Genomic DNA, 19986 nt, shown 5'->3' on the forward strand with positions numbered 1-19986 from the left:
CTGATAAATAGACATTTTTTTTCAAATACCTCTATCCTATAGGTTTTCATCTTTTTTTGTTCTTTTGTTTTTGAGACACGGTCTCAGGTAGAAAAGGATGACCTCAAACTCAAAGTATCTTAAGATGACCTTGAACTCCCGATCTTTCTTTACCTCTCACCTGATAGGATTATAGGCACCACAGCCAACCTTCCATCCTGCAAGTAGCTATCTGTTTAGTTCTCCATTAAATGACCAGACATATGGAGATGTCTGGTCAGACTCAATCCATTGTCTGCTTCCATTTCCAGACTTGACCAAAATATACACCATGAACTCAGGCCACTTTCAATATTTTTCCAATTGTTGTACAGGCAGTCATCCTTTTTTGCTTGTTTGTTTTTGTTTTTGCTTTTTTTTATGTTTTTTTTGGTTTTTGATACAGGGTTTCTTTGTAGCTTTGGGGCCCGTCCTGGAACTAGCTCTTGTAGACCAGGCTGGTTTCAAACTCACAGAGATCTGCCACCACCGCCCGGCGGCAGTCATCTTTTTTATCCCCTAAGTGCAAACATCTCCAAGGAAGAAGGTCTAGCTCCTCACCACCTCTCTTTGTTCTGTCTAACAGGCTATCCAGTCCTGAGTGTAGGAAATGGAGTACAGCTGGCAGCCTAAATTGTTCTCAGAACTTCAGCTTCTTAACTCTCTTGCCTCTGCAGCATTACTTACTCCTTGCTTTGAGAGCCAAGGGTACACCCATCCCTTCTGGATTTCACCCCAGTGAGAATCTATCCTCCACAAAGCAGGACATAATCCATTTTCTTTTTCATTATAGCTCAAGAAGTGGCACACAGAACTCAACAAATATTTTTTGAATAAGTAAATAAAATGAAGCTACTGATTGCAAGACATATTACAAATGTCAGGCGCATCATTATTTCATATTTAACCTATTTTTCAAAGACATTCTAATAAGAGATTTCCCTGGCTTTTCCTGGAGGCCTGCTGTGCATATTCTAGAGCTCCCTCAGGGACAAATTCTACCTCTTCCCCCCAGCCTTGAAGAAACACAGCAGGACTTCTGGCAGTAGGCACAGACAATGGGCGAGCCTCCTGTGAGGACTGAATGGCAGCGGTTGTTTGCTTAAGAAACAAGTGCTCCTAGTAACCTTTTTAGAAAGAGCAAGAATGAAGTTTAAATATTTTATCCAAATCAGAAATAAAATGCAACAAAGACCTGTGAAAAGTAGCTTCGGTTCTCTGTAACCTGATAGGTATTAAGAAATGGGTCCTCAGAGAGTGGCTTTCAATATATCATCTCATTTAAGCCTTCTAGTTATGGAAGCTCTGCTATCTGCATTTTAAAGGTGTGGGAATATATGTTCAGAGAGGTTAAGTGGCTTGCCCATGCTCACATGGCTATCAATAGACAAATCCATAAGTCTAATTCCGGTCTGTCTCGGTGTCATTACTGCTGTGCCAGTTCCCTTCCTTCTCAAATTCTGACAAGTGTTTGTAGAAACAAGCCTGACAAAACTTTTTCATAGTAAAGAAAATGCCAAGGTCATCATTGTGGTGGTGGCTGGCTACTTGGTGGCTAGTCACTATACTTAGAATTGTGATTCACTTCTTTTGCATATTGTGTGTATGTTACAGTACACACATGTATGTACGTGTATGTATTCACACCATGATCAATCCCATGGGGTCTCCTTGGTAGGATGCAGGATGGCAATGTCCCACTCAAAGCCAATCAATTAACTTCAAGAGTATTCCAAATTTCTTATTACTAATTGCTGTGAATTCAACAACAACAAAAGTTTATTCATTTCCTTGTAAGTGTGCTGGCTAGCTAGCTTTTTCCCGTGGGGGAGGGGGGCGTGTTTGTCCTTCATTTGTTTTTGTCAATTTGGCACAAGCTAGGGTCATCTGAGAAAGGGAAGTCTCAATTGTGAAAAGCCTCCATCACATGGGCTTGTGGGCAAGCCTGTAAGGCATTTTCTTGATAGATGATTGATATGGGAGAACCTAGCTCACTGTGGCCAGTGCACCCCTGAGTAAGTGATCCTGGGTGATACAAGAAAATAATTTAAGCAAGCCATAAAGGGCAAATGAATAAGCAACACTCCTGCATGTCTCCTGCAACAGCTCCTACCTCCAGATACCTGCCCTTCATGAGTTCCTTCCCTGACTTCTCTCAGTGATGAACTGTGATGTGGAACTGTAAGCTAGAAAAAAGTCCCTTCCCCCATAAGCTGCTTTTGGTCATGATGTTTTAGCACAGCAACAGAAGCCATAACTTAGCCAAGTAGCATACAGTAACTGTGTCACATGAGCCATCACACAACATTCCAAACAATGAATGACAAGTCTCTTGATCCACAGACATCCTCAAACTGCTTACCTTGGGCAGCTTGCTCCTCCGAAGGAATGATGACATAGCATCCCAGCCTGAGTTAATTGACAGTAATTCTCTGATTTCAATAGTATCGTCAGACAGGAAGTAATGTAGGACTAATTCTCTACGGTCACCAAACAGTGAGTGTGAGTCATCCCACAGGCAGAAGAAACGCAAAACCTTTCCATCAAACTGAAGGAACCGTTTCAGGGTGTCAAAGGACTGATAAGGGCGAAAGGGATCCACAAACTCTAATGTCTACAAATGGAAAAAAAAATGTCAGAAATACTGCAGGGTTTATATAGTCATTTCTGGGAGGCAAACAATAATACAAAGATAATTTTTTTCTGTAGACTATTTTGCCATACTTTCTAAAAGATTTAACTAAATATTATAATGTACAGATATATGGATCCAGGCGTACAGATATATGTACTCACAGTCAATTTTAACCTTAAGAATATAGACAAACATTGGAAAGCTTTTCATACCTTGTTGAAGATTATTTTAACATACCAAACTATATTCCTGGGCTATGTTTGAAGCTGACTTTTCTCAAAGACTTACAACTTTATTATGAATAGACAAACCCAATCTATGGTGACAGAAACCAGAAGAGTAATCATTTCTGTGTAGGGATAAAACAAGAAAGGGCAATATCTGGGGATTTGAAAAGAAAAGTGAACAAAGGAATATTATGAAATTATGGGAAATATTCTGTATCTTTTCTTTGGGGCCATGCTGATGATTTAACCCAGTCTTATACATGTTGGAGAAATGTTCTACTAGTGAGCTACGTCCCTAACCCCAAATATTTTACATCTTAAAATTTTCATTTTGGTTACTTGGTTGTACACTTTCCAAATTACTGACTTGCACTGATTTAAAATCTTGATACTCACTCCTAAACTGATTGTATATTAATTTTTAAAATGTGTCTTTTGACCAGAAATTCCCCGTGTGTGTGTATGTGTGTTGTGCATGTTTCTCATTTGCTTATATTTTTTGCGAAGAGGAAGAAATGTATTTATGGTTTAATTTTGCACGAAAACTTCAGATATCCAAGAAACAGAAGCCCAGTGGAAATAGGAGCAGAGCAAATGGAGAACTACTAAGAGCCCACATAGAAACCCTCTTTGCCTGGACTCTGCTTTAGAGACAGTGAATTCCATGGTCTTCTTGGTGCATCTTTTCTTCGATTTGTAACCTCTTAGCCCTGTCTTGGAGTATAGCCACCTCCATCCTAACTGGTATAAGCAAATGATATTGTTATGTAAGGAAAAATTCACTTGAGAAGTGTTATTATTTGAATTGAATTATATAATTGTTTTGTAAAACTTGAAATATTGTACCTATCTAGAACAGCCTAGGTACAAGCTTATCCCAAGAGGAAAACACAACAGCTTTATAGAGGATCTTCAAGCTTTATCCTTATTATTTAAATGAAATTATGGAGCTTCTGTCTTCATTCATTAAAATGCTTTCAATGTATAAGATTGTTAAGAAAAGCATTACTGATCATATACCATTCAGTTTAATGACGTTATTTAACTTCACATATCAAGGTAGCAAACACTTAAAAACTAAATCTAAATCCATAAAATTCTATTTAAAAAACTCTTATTAAAGTCTTAATTTTCCTAGATTCCTATATTTATTGAAGAGTTTTCTTTGCCATAATGGAATGCTAAAATGGTTCTTGCAGTCTGGAAAGAAATTTTTTAAAACATTTGCTTGTCCTTGTTCTATTTTGAATTCCTGGCACCAACTTTTTCTTCTTTAGAAATCTTTACAATTTGACAATGTTTTGTGAAACTCATATAATAAATATGATTCTCAATCACTACTGTGCAATAATAACAGTTGGTAAATGCATACAGCTATAAGCAAGGAGCAGTGACTCTGGATCTTTTTCCTTCAGATTCTCTCTGGGACATCTAAAGACTTTGTATTCATCATCCAGGACATATACAAGACGTAAAAGTGAGTCCAAACTTACAAATCTCCTTTTACAGTGGTACAAAGTCATTTTATCTTAGACATTCCAGGAGTAATAATACATATACTTTACAGGAGGACTGTATGACTACATCATCAAAGAATAATTCCACTGAGGCGAAGACGCAGGTTCAGGGGGATGATCCTATATGTAGTTTTGAATGAGAGATAAAAACAGAATCAAAGGAGAATTTCATTGAAAATTTTGTTTTCTGAAAGGAAATGGATTCTACGGTTTGGAAACAATAAAATTCAGAGCAAACTAATTACTGGAAACAGCAATGAGAACGATAGTTGTGCTTGAGTGGAGAGAAAGGCCTATTAGAAAGTGTATAAGGGGATTTTCTGGGAGGGGGGGTAAGGAACTACTCATCATCAGAGTTTAAATACAAGTTAAGACTCACTCTTAAGTATAGTTAATGCCAGCATATTTGGCCATGTGCAGTTATATGTCAACAACAACAAAATGTAGTGAGGGGTGGTAGTATACAACTGTAATCCCAGCATTTAAGAATCAGGAGTAAAGTGATTTCAAGGTCAGCCCGAGTTACACAGTGAATTCAATCTAGTCTGTGCTATTATAGTGACAATCCCTCTCAAGAATCTGTAAATGAATAAATATAAAAGGTAAAAATAAAAAGGGAAACAAATGATAATAATGAAAATCAAGGTAAGAATCTAGAGATTTCCATTCTAGTCCCAATAAGGAGTCTGATTAGGTATGTGACCTAACCAGTGATACTTCTTTTTTTGTGTATGCAAAGCCTTCTGGGTATTCAAAGACTTCTGGGAAATAGAAAACTAGGGTCAAGGGACTCTTTGCTCCTTACAATAGAATCAGATTTTTTTTTAGAATCAGATTTTTAAATGCAATTATGTTTTATAACAGAGAAAAATAAAAATCATGGCTACTTCACTCTTTGAGAATATTTCACCATCAATCTCACAGGGTTCCAAGGAGAAAGAAAGTGTTTAAGTTTTGGTTTATTTGATCAGTAGGCACAGAAGAAAGATTTTTCCCAGCCAGAAGGAGGCGACTAAAACCAGAAAGCACAAGCAGAAAAAAAATGTAGATTCAATTCATATACTATTGGTGACCACAAAGCTAATTATGGGCACCTAGACATTACCTCACCTAAGCAGCTCACTAAATACTCCTATAGCTAAAAAGGGGGCTCCAAAAGAGAACTGGAGGTGAGGGTGAAGGGAGTCAGCAAGGAGGGGTTGGGGTGGGGGGTCATTCCTGCTCTGCAACCACCATTCAGTCTTCCTTTCTATCCAAAGAAAAAGATATAACTACAGTTTCCAATGTTCTTCTGTGTCTGCAACAAGAGTGCCAGCACTCGTTCGCCTGGTCACAAGAAGTCACAAATGTGCCACTTCTCACCTCTCTTCGCATCTTCATGTAGGGATCTACTGGGCGCGGTAATGGAGGATTCAGTTTGATTCCTACTTTCTTCAAAAAGTTCTTTGTGAATTTATCGCAATCATAAATCCTGAATCTGCGCCCATAGAAGACAACATCTGTGTTGATATTGAAGTGAAACACATTATAAAACTGATCCTCATCAGGAGGTGGGAGCGCAATCCGATGGCGTTTGATAGAAGTGCCTGGGGGAATAAATAACACAGTTTTTTAAACCATGTGGCTAGTAGGAAGTTACAGTGGATCTCAGCAACAGCCCTCCAGGCGTCTCTACAGTGGGGTAGTAGGTAAGGAGCCATATTTCTAGGAGGCAACTTTATACATTCAAATTCAAGTAAAAGTAAACCAATACTTTTTAGGTCCAGAGTTCTCTGACCAGTCTGATAATGAGATTTGAGCTTCCTAAGTGTTGTTAGGGAAACATTTATATAAACCATAAAGACTGGAGGACAGGAATGGATATAAAAGAGGGGTGGAGTTAGCACAGTGAGCAAAAATGCCACTCTGCCATGTACCTCTCCTACAATAAATAGGCTTGCTTTTAGTTACCAGATAGAGCTCAATGAATTCAACTAAACAAGGCATTGAGGTCCAAAACTAAAGTGCTCCTAAAAAGCCAATGCTTGGTTCAAAATCCAATAAATAAGCAAATAAACTAATAAGCTTTAGTTTATATTTATTTATAGCTTCAATAAGCATGAATGACTTTATGCAGCTTGAAAGCTTCATAGAATCCTTTCTCATCTAGAAACTTATTCTTCCTTCCTCCATTACCTCTGCCTATCTGCATCCAACTACCTCCATCAAATAAGGAATGCTAGAGACTTCATGGTTTCAGCCAGTACTCTGGGTCATGGGTTCTTGATTTTATCACGTTTCATAAACAACCCTATGTTGTTCATTCTCTCCTGGTAGAGACAAGGAGATAGTTTGCTGTTCGTTGTTCAACAGAGGAAAGCAGCAGCAAAAAGGACCATCCCTTTTTGAGCCAGTTCCCCAAGTCCCAGTTTGCAAGTTCCCCTTGAGAGATAGAATGAGGATGAGCTTGCCTCTGCAAACACAAGTGGCACAGAATAGAAAACCTAAAACTCCTGTGAGCACTTAGTAGTCTTACTAGACTAAATAAAAACCATGTCTGCCTTTTGTGTTGCAGGGAAGCACTGCCTCTATCTTCCAAGGCTATAAGCCGACCTGCACTAGAAAGCAAGGCCATTTCTGTCTTTCTAAAGCTGTCTATGCATATAAACAGCCTTGAAGAGCAAGCTCCAAGCAAAGAGCAGTATGACAAGATGTACTGAACTGGAAACCACTCATGCAGAGTTGTCTCTCAATATGTGTAACTGACTTAGGCCTGAGAATCTACCCTCAGGGCAAAGGGAAAAAGAACCAAAGCACACCAAATTGCTAATGGTCCAGTAACACATGGCTTTGTGTGACCTCAGTATGGAAAGATTTTAATATAAAGATGTCAATTTACCTTCTTTTATTGACAATACTGCCTTTTCTCAAAGTTTAGAAATACTTAAAACTTACTCATTCTTGTTCATTAAAGAACAGCTAATGAACAATCTTTATGTGCCAGGAACTGTGTTGGGCACTATTCCATTACTCCATTTATCTTTTCAGTTTGTTGAGGAGAAATTAAGTAAAATCATTTTCCTCTTTCTTTGTAGCAATTTTTAATTACTTGGTACATTAAATTAAAACAATAAAACTATAAAATTAGAACTGGCATAGACTATTTTTAAATGTACTACATAAAAGATGATATAATTTTACTGCAAAGAATTATACTTCAATTAGCCTTTAATTCATGCCATTGAAAACAGTATGCAAATTATTTAAGCATTCAAGGTTAGACATTTCGAACAAATTGCATACTTAAAATCTATAAAAGGGTGGGTATTTCAAATATTTCCAGGAACTATTATATGTCTCTTTAAAAATACTAGCATTCTGGCAGGTTATTAAACACTCAACAATCTGGAACTTCTTCAAAACTTTCCTCTATGGAACTAGGGAAATGGCTCAGTGGATAAACCACTTGTTCCACAGATGTGGGGATCAGAGTCAGGCTCCCAGAACTCACATAAATGGCTGGCAGCAGTGGCAGCTGCCTGGAATGCCAGAACTCAAGAAGTGAGACAGATACGCCAGGCAAACTGGCTAGATTAGACCAAATCTGTGAGCTGTGGGTTCAGTGAGAGAGCCTGCCTCAAGAACTAGAGAGCGCTCAGGAAGACACCTGGCACTGACTTCACCCCAAATACACACACCCGTGCCTGCACATACACTTGCACACACATGTGCATGCACAAACACTTGCACACACAGACATACACACACTATATATGTGTGTAAATTTGTGTGTTGTGCACACACAAATGCAAAACTTACACCTGTACTGTGATGATTTGAATAATAAATGTCCCCCATCGCTTTGGGCATTTAAATACTGGGTCCCCAAATGATGGCATTATTTGGGATATTTAGAAAGTGTGGCCTTGTTGAAGAAAGTATGTTACTGAAGGCAGGCTTTGAGTTAATTCTGCTTTGTGCTTGCTGTTCAAGATGTGAGCCCTCAGCTTCCTTCCTGCTGCCTTTCCTTCACTCCACCCTCATGAACTCTCTCTGGAACTATAAGCTCAAATAAACCTTTCTTCTGTAGCTGTTTTGGTCATTGTATTTTATCTCAGCAATAAAATAGTAAGTAATGAATATATTACAATTTTTACTTCATTATAAAAATTCAAATAAGCTATGTTTTTAAGTATGACTCTGAATAGGAATATTATCACTTTCAAGGTATGAAGTAGACTATAGTGCTTCTAAATAATAATAACCACAATAACCATCATAGTCCTAGAATAGACTTCCACTGATAGTTTCTCATCTAATCCTCCACTGAGACAGACAGTAAATGAAGCATCAATATTCACTTCATATAAGAGGAACTAAAGCGAAGAATGTTGAAGTGTCTAGCCCAATGCTATAACCCTAATGAATGAGAGAAAAGCATTTTGAACTTTAGATACCAGACTCACAAAACACTATTATTTTCCACAGTTTTCATCCAGAAAGTACTTATGTGAAGGAAAAGAAGAAGATCCATAAGCAAAATTGAATAAAAATGGGCTAGAGAGATGCCAGCCATAAGGAAAAGAAGAGAAATTGATGGTGGAGATGCTCTTTCAAAGCAGCCTGCCCACTCCACCCCCTTATAAGGGTGAATTTCCAGAACCATTCACCTGCCTACTGTAACAATCCCTTAATCACAGCATTTCCACCCCTTCAGAGCCTGCATCTCAGACCTCTCAGCTTCCTTATCTCAGCATCCAATAGATTCTGTTACTTTTGAAAAGTAACAGAAAATAGTCTTGACTATCTATGGGCTGGAAACAGAGTGGGTCTACTAAGAAACAAGAAGAAAATACTAACAATAAAATCTAATGTCACAATACTGCTTGAATCAGAAATCCTTTGTGGACCATTTGAAATGTATGCGATCTCTCAACTGTAGCTCTAGGAATTGTGACAACTAGCTATTGGGATTTGCATGTTTATTGTTTTCCATGATAAATGTCAAGAACTCTACCAGTGAGAGTTTGCTCTAGAATACCAAAGAAATGGGCAGGATGCCATGCCTTTGACACATACTGAAGAGCAGTTGAAATCATGAAGGTAAATAAATAAAAATGTCTCTCTCTCTCTCACACACACACAAAGAAGAAATGAAAGCACCATTTCTGTCCTAATTTTTCTGGTGTTTATCTTTCCAGCTGTCCCATAAACTAGCTGGAACATACATCCAGGCATCAAGTGCTTGCCTTCCAGTTCCTCCTCATCTCCTCTCCATTTCAATATTTTAAAAGTTATTGCCCTGCTATCTGACTATGCTATGCAAGCCTTAACTTTCTAACAGTTCCCTATGGTGTAGATCAAACTGACCATATATCCATTTAGGTTTAACATGTATCCATGCCATTCAGCTAGGACCTGCCTTAAATTTTGCTCATAACACAAAATTTAGCTTTGTAGAATTTACCTTTCAGAATTAAATATCTGACATTTATTTCAATTGTAAGTATATCTACTTTATTTCAGTAACATTGCACACCAAGGGTGAATAAGAAAATACTTAAGTGAATGAATATAAAAATGGAATTACACTTGTCGCTGTGTCTACTAAATTTATATCCAGTGATCAGATATGGTAAAGCATCATTCCTTTCTCTTGCATTCACTTTGCTCATCCACTTAAGTGACTATTCCAGGTTTACTGTTATTTTTCTAAAATATCACCTTTAGAGTATGAGTTTTAAAAGAATAACTTTTTCATATGCTGATACATACCTAGCAATGAATGAACAAAATGTTAAATATCCCACATCTTTGAAAAGAATGAGAAATAACCTAATAAACATACGCAAGTCCCCATTACCCACTTCATTAGTACAAAAATACAGCCTGTACTGATGAGGGAGGGGGACTTGATCGGGGGAGGGGGAGGGAAATGGGAGGTGGTGGCGGGGAGGAGGCAGAAATTTTTAATAAATAAATAAATAAATTTTTCAAAAAAAGGAAAAAAAGATGTAAAAAAAAAACAAAAAAAACAAAAAATATAGCCTGCTAAATTCTGTAACATCCTCTTGCATTGCTACCTTTGTGCCTACTTGTCATTACACATTCTCTGATCCATTCCCAAATATCTCCCAATGTCTTATCCCAGCACTTTCCCACACATTTAATTCATGTTATCCTTCTAGACTGTGTGTTGTGGAATATTATTTTCAGGTATGTGACTTTTGTTTATGCTGAATTGATTAACTGTGAAACTGTGATTCTTTGCTTGTCTAAAATACCTGATGGTCCTAATAAAGAGCTGAACAGCCAATAGTGAGGCAGAAGCAAGGATAGGCAGAGCTGGTAGGCAGAGAGTATAAATAGGAGTAATCTGGGAAGAGGAAGAACAAGAAGAGGAGGACATCAGGGGCCAGCCACCCAGCTATACAGCAAGCCATGGAGAAAGAAGCAAAGAAAGGTATACATGTAGGGATAGGTCCCGCCCCTTGGGGGGCGTGTTCGCCTCAGGCTAATGTCTGCCTATAAATTTGGCAAGCATGCTCCCAGCTGTTGCTTCTGCTTTCCTGGTCTCCGCTGGAACTAGCTCTGTAGACCAGGCTGGTCTCGAACTCACAGAGATCCGCCTGCCTCTGCCTCCTGAGTGCTGCTGAGTGCGCCACCACAGCCTGGTCTACAGAGTTACTTCAGGTCAAAGATACAGAGAACCTATCTCAAAAAGCAAAAAGTTAAAAGTAAAAATAAACAAAATAGAGGTTAAAATAAAACGAACAAAGATGGAAAATACACAGAGAATCTTGATACTGTATGCTATTATGCTCTCTTTGAATTGTTTGAATGCTGAGGAAGGAGCAACAGCTGCTAAAAGATATTTATTTATAAATGCTGCTGAACTAATCCAACATAGATATTTTGAATTTGGATCTAAGGATATGATACTTTGGAAAGGAGTTTCTTATTTTGTTTTCACAGAGGGTGAGAGTCTGTGGATTGCTTCCATCCCAATGTGGTATGATAGACCACGTCCTCCTGAATGGTTCCTGTGCACGCCTTCAAAAATTTGCTTCGCTCAACTGCCAACTGAGATGAAACTAGCACACAGGATATAACATGAAAGACCTAATTAACGACGCCCCCATTCAGCAGGAAGCAGTTTGGAGAGAAAAAATAACTGCGCCCATGTTCCAAAATATGGTTTATAAACGTTCTTTTACATTTAAAGGGGGATATGATATAGGTATGAATAATTTGCATTAGTATAGATTTTGTTTTATTGATAGAGATTTAAGGTCAATTTTGTTATATGTATATGTATTTCTGATATTGATTAAGGTATTGTGATTGTGTAGTTCATTATTAAAATGTAATGTATAATTAGGAAATATAGGTTGTTGATGGATAATCATAAATAATAGTCAAGTTTGTAGTAATGTTAGTTAATATTTTCTAGATGTGCGTAGATGTACATAGATATATTTTAGATAGGCATTCTTCATATCTTTCAAAGATTATAGAATATGGCATTTTAAATGTTTTGATAACTTAGGACTTTTCATGACAATGAGGCACTCTGCTCCTGGCAGCACCAATCTACTTCAAGAGGAAAATGGGCATCGAAGAGGCTCATTATGGAGTTTGATAGACATTTGGGCAAGAAACTGCTCTTGCCTGGACTATTGCATAAACTGGACACAGAGAACCCACAGAGAGAGGACTACTGAACTTGCCTAAGGTGAGATGATCTTTCGGGGTTCCTGATTCATGAAAGAGTCTGCGAGACATTCTGCAGGACACAACAGATAGTGACTGAACTGACTTCGAATTTTCCTGCTTTATGGAAATGTCTGCTGGATAGCATGGGCCTGAAGGCTGGATGGATGCCCCAACAGTACAGAGGAACTTTGGGTGACTGTCCAGGCAGCGAGATGTCTCTGTCATTTCTAGAGTTTTAAAAGTTGCTTTTTTCTTGTTTGCTTAGGTAATATTGTATCTTTCTGGAGTCTTTGATGGAGTTAAGAATAGTTAGTTATAGTTATAGTTTTCCTTAGTTATGATAAAGATTATTGTAACTTTTACTTGATAACTGTTTTGTTATATGTAATTTTGCTATGTTAAAGTTAAAGCCTTTTTTGTTGTTGTTTAAACAGAAAAAGGGGAAATGATGGAGGAAGGTCATTGGCTAATAAAGGAACTGCCTTGGCCCATTTTATTGGTTAGAAGATAGGTGGGAGGAGTAAACAGAACAGAACGCTGGGAGGAAGAGGAAGTGAGCTCAGACTCCACACCTCTCCCCTCGGGAGCAGATGCCTCAGAGAGACGCCATGCCCCACTCCCAGGCAGACGCATGCTATGAAGCTCCGACTCAGGATGGACATAGGCTAGAATCTTCCCGGTAAGATCGGTGCTACAGTTTATAAGAAATAGGTTGATCGGGATATCAGAATTAGCCAGTAAGGGCTAGATAGAAATGGGCCAAGCAGTGATTAAATGAATACAGTTTGTGTGTTGTTATTTTGGGCATAAGCTAGCCAGGCAGCTGGGGTGCTGGGGACGCAGCCCCGCCGCCCCAATTTACTACAGTATACATAAAGGGAGAAAGATAAAAGCCCAGAGGCAAAAGTGGTCAGGATAATTTAAGAAAAGCTGTCTAAAAACAAGTCAAGCTAAAGCCACGCATTCATAACTAAGAATAAGCCTCAATGTGTGATTTATTTGGGGACTGGGTGGTGGCTCCCTCAAAAGCCAAAAGAATAAAACACCACACAATGACTGTGTTTTCTTTCTCTTCTGCCTTTAACTAGGGAAGCTTTTGAAGTACCACTCAGATTCTAAGTTCCTAAGTGGTTCCTGGCTTTCCCACTTCTGACCCCTCAAGCATCCAGTACCACTGATGATATCTGCATTGTGTAACAAGTATTATATACCACCTCCAATTCTTCCTTCCTTTCTTCATATCTCATTGCTTCTACAATAGTTATTGAATAGTCACTATGCATTAAACACACATCTTTACTTTCTTCTGCTCTTAAATTCTTTTTCAAAATTGTTTATTTTTGTGTGTTTGCTGTATGCATGGAGACACATCTGTGTGTACATGCTTGTGTGTGTGTGTGTGTGTGTGTGTGTGTGTGTGTAGAGCAGATGTCATACCTAAGATCTATTCCATTCTACCTTTTTTCAGAGAGCATGCCTCTCTGAACCTGGAACTCACTGAATTGGTAAGAATAGCTGGCCAGCAAGGTTCAGCAATCTTTTTGTCTCTACCTTCCCAGTGCTAGGATTACAGATGTGTAGCACCATGCCTGGCTTCTTACATGGTTCATGGGGAATCCTTACTCAGGTGTTTGTGCTTGTGAAAAAGCACTTTACTGACTGTGCCGTTTTAAATTCTAGATTGTTCCATTCATTTCTAATTCCTGCCGCAATGTGTACCCTCCTAGGGTATCAAACTTAGCAAAATGAAATACAAGATGCACAATTAAATATGAATTGCAGAAAAACAATGAATAATTTTTTAGTGTAAGTATATCCCATGTAGTATTTGGGATGTAGTTATACTAAAAATTTCATTTTTTACCTGAAATTCAAACTTAACTGCTCAGATCACATTTCATCTGGTAACCTTGCTGCTGCCCCCTCTACTTTATGGGATAAAATGCTTAGATATAGAATGTACCTGATACAAATGCATGGCATACAAATGAGGAATTTAGTTTGCAAACACATTTGCTTCACTCAAGTAAATTACTATTTTTAAAAAGTATAACAATACTACCCAGTTGAGGAACCAAAAGAAGCAGTTAATATGGATCATTGTTCTTAATCAAGGCTGCACTAACAACCACATACAAGCCAGTTGTTAACTGAAGGTCTACAGTATCAAAACATACGAGTCCCTAACTGAGACTGACTGGTCTGGAACATGCCAGAATCATGTTTCTAATAATTATCTTTTTCTTTAGCACAGATTAGTTTGGACATGATGGTACTGGACTGACAATTTTTCTGTCGGATGAGCAGGGTTAAGTTTCTGAGTTTACCTGACATTCCTGGCCTGATGTAAAATTGTTTTAACTACATTCCAGCACAGAGGCAACAAATTCTATAAACATAACATATATAACCCCAAAGAGAGCTATGTCTTGACAAGAAATTCAAGCAAGTTTTAAACTGTGACAATGAATTATTTAACTCATAACACACACAAATCTCTTTGCCAACAAGAGCTCATATATTACAATACATTATTCTGAATAGAAGCTTCAGGCAAACTGATTACATCTTTTTGAATAACCCTAATGGATGCCTCTTTTTGTCTCCAGCTTATCCCAAGTGCCTTGCACTCTATAAAAAATAGTAGAAGCAACTAAAATGGTATGTATTGGGGCATTATAATTTATACTGTTGCACTGATTACTGAACTATAAGGTCCACATGGAATAAGTGCATCTGGCCTCTCAGTAAATTAGAAAAATATCAAAATAATTTAGAGCAAACAGGAACACAATCAGTGCATAATACCTAACCTTGATCCCAAGCCTCTTCTTCCCTAGGCCCCACAGGTGCCTGAGAGGCAGTAGCAGGCAATTGAAGACACAAAGACTAGCTGCTCTAAACCATTAGTTTATCAAGTCCACCTTCTTTTCCTAGATTACTTAAGAAAGCCCGAAGAAGTCATGTAAATGAGTTTTCAAATTATTTACTATCTGAGCAGACCTTCCTTAATGACAATCATAATAAATATTTCAAGAGAAATGGGTCTCTCTATAAACAGAACCTCAGGGCAGAGTGGTTATTTGTGCTTGCTTTCGACAGGATTTGTTACAGTCCACCAGGTTTCTCCACTCTGTTGACTAACTCAATGTGTATTACTGTGTATGCTGTCCACAACCTCTGAGCTGCATCTTTGCCAACAAAATGTCTTAGCCACTTCAGCTTTTACCTCTCTAGTATTGTGATTACAGACAACACGCAGTCCATCTGATGCCAAGGCTCAAGCTCAGGGCTCTGTGCATGCTAGATAAGCCAATCAGAAATTCTTATTTTTTTCAGAGACATTAAAATAGTCTTTTGCTCAGGGTTTCTTACCCCGTGTTTTTTATAAACAAGAAAGGGTCCCTCCTCCTCACATAAAAATAATTTTCAAGTGAATCATTATAACTCGTCAAGAAAACTATTTTTGTGAGTTTTGAAATTAAGAAAAATATACTTTTCTAAAATCCTTGTAAAGGTTGCATTTGACAATTTGTGGACACATTCATGAAGTAAAAGCATACTAGACAAGGGCCACTAAAGTTCAAGAATATTAAATTTTTATCTAAAACTAATAACAGGGTAGAGAGATGGCTCAGTAGGTAAAAATCTTGTCGTGCAAGCTTGAGGACCCAGGCTCCAATCCTTAGCAACCATAATCAAAACAAACCAAAAGAAAAGAAAACTGGGCATGGTAGCACATGTCTAGACTCCAGAGCTATAGAGGTGATGACAGAAAGATCCTTGGTGCTTGCTGGCCAGATAACCAAGATGAATAAGTGAGTTCCAGGTTCAATGAGAGATCCTGTATCAAAAAAAATTATGGTGTCATACATTTTTAAACCCAAGGCTTGGGAAGCAGAGGCAAGTGGACATTCATAAGTTCAAGACCACCCTGATCTATATACCAACTTCCAGTCCATACCTACAGATACATAATTCGACTCTGTTTCAAAAAAGATAATAAAAATGAGGAAAGTGTTGAAAGAAGAATCTAAAGTTGATCTGTGGCCTCTCTCCACAGACAAACATGCCTGCACACATGCACAAGTAATAATAAAAATCAAACAATTCAAGCAAATAATTCAAGCAAGTTTGGGGTATCTTGGAACCTCTAGTCCCCCATTTGTGCAAGCTGGATATAACAGTAGGAAAGGTAATCTAAAAGTAAACAAAGCTTGGTTAGGGAATACAAGAGTAAGGAAAAGCCTAGAAGAAAGAATATTTTAGGAGTCAGAGATAGCTCAGTGGTTAAGAGCACTTTGTGCTATTGTAGAGAACACAAATTCACTTCACAGCTCCTACATGGCAACTCACATCTATCTGTAATTCCAATTCCAGAGTATCCAATGCCTTCTTTGGGCTATACAGCTCCAAACATACATGTAGTATACAGGCAAACACTCATACAAATAAAAATAAATCTTTTTTTCATCTTTTATTTATTTATTAAAGGTTTCAAATGTATTTTTTGCTAAAGCAATACTGTCCACATACTAACTGAATATACTAAGTAACACATGATCACAAAAAAGAAAAGTTGTAATTTTCACTTTATTCAATATTTCAAACATTCCTAATATATATTTGCAGATTGTTTTGTTGTTACTGTTTGTTTTTTATTTGCTTGTTTGTTTGTTTATTTGAGACAAAGTCTCTCAACAGAATCCTGGTTGTCCTATGGCTAACTACATAGACCAGGCCGGCTTTAAACTCACAGAGATCCTCCTACCTCTGTCTTCTGAGGGCTAGAATTAAAAGTATACATCACTATACCTGACCTTGCTGATTTAAAAAAAAATCTTTACATGTGAAAATAATTCTTTCCAAGTGTCTAAAACTGCTTGTCCCTTCACAAAATAAAATGTCACATTTTTACCCTTAAAGTCTGTGAAAACTTTTTTCAAAACTTCTATTTATTTATTTATTTATTTTGAGGCAGGATTTCTCTATGTAACAACTCTGGCTGTCCTGAAACTAGCTCTATAGACTAGGTTGGCCTCAAACTCACGGAGATCCACCTGCCTCTGCATCCTGGGTGATAGGACTAAAGGCCTGTACTGCCACTGCCTGACCCTTTTTCTTTTTAATGTATCTTTATATTTCTTAAAAGATTTACTGGACAATCATTGATATTGACCAGAGAACAGATAGAATAGGAGCTGAGATGCAGAGTAATGGGGCTGCTCACCCTCACAAAAGGAAACAGGCTGATTCTGGTTATAATCTGGGTGCCTGATTCCCAGTCCAGATTTCTAGTCTTGGTTTTCTTTTTCCCTACAAGGTTCTAACTGCCTGGCGAGTATCATCATATAGATGTCTCAACAGTTCTTTGAAGGCGTAATGCCTCCCAAGGCATCACAGCAACAGACTTCATCTTGTTCTATCCTCTGGTCTTGGGCTTTCAAAGATAGGTATTCAACAAATACTTTTTGGCAGTGCCAACTGGCTCCAAATTCATCATCCCATATACCAAACACAATAAAGCTACACAATCAGGAAGAAAAAAATTCCTTGATTTTTTCATAAGTCCTTGATTGCACCCCAATTTCCTCTTTAAATTCATCATGATGAATCACTATGCAGGTACTAGGCATAAATAAGTACCAAGTAAGCAAAAATCTTATTCAACATGGGCAGAAATTATAAGACATAGCAATAAGAAAGTAGTAAGTACAAAACGTATGTGTTAAATATAGAAAGGAAGAATGAAAAGACTGAAACAACAAACTTTCAGTAAATATTAAATATATGTAGCACCTGGGCTCTAAATATTCATGTACAATAAATATATATGTCAGTAAATATTCATGAGTACTAAATATTCATAAGACTTTAATTCGATCACTCATTCATTGGTGACATCAATTTTGGCCCCAAGTGCACCCTGCCCAAGAAACACAAACAAAACCTATTACTATTCAATAGGACTGCTGGTGAGCTCCAGCTGTGGCCGAGCATCCTCATCTCCATACTCAGCAATCTGTATAAGTGTGAACCTTTGGCCCAATCTTTTCCTGTCTGTAATTCTCCTTGTTTTACCCTCAATATTGCTCTCTAAGCCACACTGCCTTCTAGCAAAGCTTATAAAGTGGGGTATGGAGGTGCTGTCTATCTCAGGACTCAGGTCGAGTGTTCTTGCCTTCAATTTAGATTGGGTTCAACGTGTCTTTCCCCCTATTACTCACTGTATTTTCCCCAATGTCTGACTGGCTGGCTAGTTGGTTTGATTTTGCAGTGCTGGAGCTAGAACTCAGGGCCTTGCATGTGCTGGGCAAGGGCTTTATAACTAACCTACATTCCCAGCCCTCACTACACATTTTAAATAAATGTATTATATGATTCACTCATTTGAATTTGGTCCATGAGCCTTCTCTTTGTTGGTCTGTGGGAAAGTCTGTCTACACACTTCTAGGAGTCCAGCACTACTCCAAGGTATTCTCTAAGCTGCCACATAAAGAACACATCATGAATGAAATCGAAATTGTAGACAAGGAGTCCATGGTAGGCGACTGTCCCATTCCTATAATCAAACAATGAGAACAGCATAAGTTTGAATAACAACAAAGAGAAAAGACATGGGTATTTGTTTTGCTGAAAATCAAGAACAGGATAGTAGGGTAAATGTGAAGAAGTAGGGAAAAGAAAATGATACAGTATAGTCAGAGAGGAAAGTTTCAAAGTCTGAAATATTTCAGGTGACAATACTCCAAAAAAACAACACACACACACACACACACACACACACACACACACACATTATTGCAGTTGAAAATCATGGCTCCTTAGAGAATAAGGGATTCTAGAAAGTCATTTACATCAACACCAAACACTCAAATCCCCTTCTATATTCTTACTGTACTATTAGTGAAAAGCAACGTCTAAATGCATTCAGTTAGATATCAAAGACACTTATCAAGGACACTTGAGTCTTCCTATTACAGGCATCCTTTTATACTGCTCTATCTTACACATGAAAAATTGTCAGTCCTGTCCCCATCATGATTGCTACCCCTGATGGCATCCAGAATTCAGTCTCACTCCAGAATAAGAAGCACAGCACAAAATGAAATGTCACCTCCTGTGATCTCTAGTATCAGCTTCTCTGTGGCTGCAAGGTTAACTCTCATTTACAACAGAAGTGGAATACAGATAAAGACTACAGGCATGTACAGAGTGAAGGAACAGGGTTCTGTTGAGATACTATGGTGGTTAATCTTGTTGATTTGATTGGACTCAGAAACATGAGGAAACTAGAAAAACATACCATGGTTACAACTGTGAGGGCATTTCCAGAATGATTACATTAGGACAGTGCTGATCTAACAAAAAGGATAACTGAGACTATAATGAAGGAATTAATACATTAATGGATTCAAAACTTGAATAGATCATTTTGAAGGGTGTAGAACTGTAGCAAGTGGGTTCTAATTGAAGCAAGTAGATCACTGGCATATCATTGACAGTTTTATCTTGTCCTGGCCTCTGATACTTTTCTACTCTGCTTGCTGATCATCACAATGTCAGCTGTTCCACTGTGCTACATACCCCTCAATGATGAGCTGAAACAATGAGCAAAATAGATAGCTCCTCCTTTAAGTTTTTTTTTTTAATCAGAAATTGGTCACAGCAATGTTAAAACTAACAACCACAATAAAACAATATCAAGGTCATGATAATTACCATAAATAGTGTTAGTTAGCAGTAGATAAGAAAAGCTAGAATGACACAAATAACAGGCAGAAAATTCAAGAAAAATAAATAATAGCACCCTGAAATTTGCAGGGAAGAAACACTTTCTTTTCTCCCAATAAAAAAAGAAGCAATAGCATCCTGGATAATGTAGTGAAGTGAT

The 19986-nt window shown here is 37.9% G+C and overlaps 1 protein-coding gene across 1 annotated transcript in view; it reads right to left on the bottom strand.

Annotated features, from left to right (window-relative positions):
• Positions 1-19986, bottom strand: part of LOC121441149 (EF-hand domain-containing family member C2-like) — a 157910-nt gene that overhangs the window by 93231 nt on the left and 44693 nt on the right. Inside the window, exons 4-5 of the mRNA XM_041642281.1 lie at positions 5760-5983; positions 2381-2632 (exon numbers count right to left, since the gene is read on the bottom strand). Coding sequence (XP_041498215.1) covers positions 2381-2632; positions 5760-5983 — 476 coding nt within the window. The remainder of the gene's footprint in view (positions 1-2380; positions 2633-5759; positions 5984-19986) is intronic.

Source organism: Microtus oregoni, unplaced genomic scaffold, assembly GCF_018167655.1.
Source record: "Microtus oregoni isolate MIOR12 unplaced genomic scaffold, Mior012 000073F_ref0000255, whole genome shotgun sequence".
NCBI classification, from domain to species: domain Eukaryota; kingdom Metazoa; phylum Chordata; class Mammalia; order Rodentia; family Cricetidae; genus Microtus; species Microtus oregoni.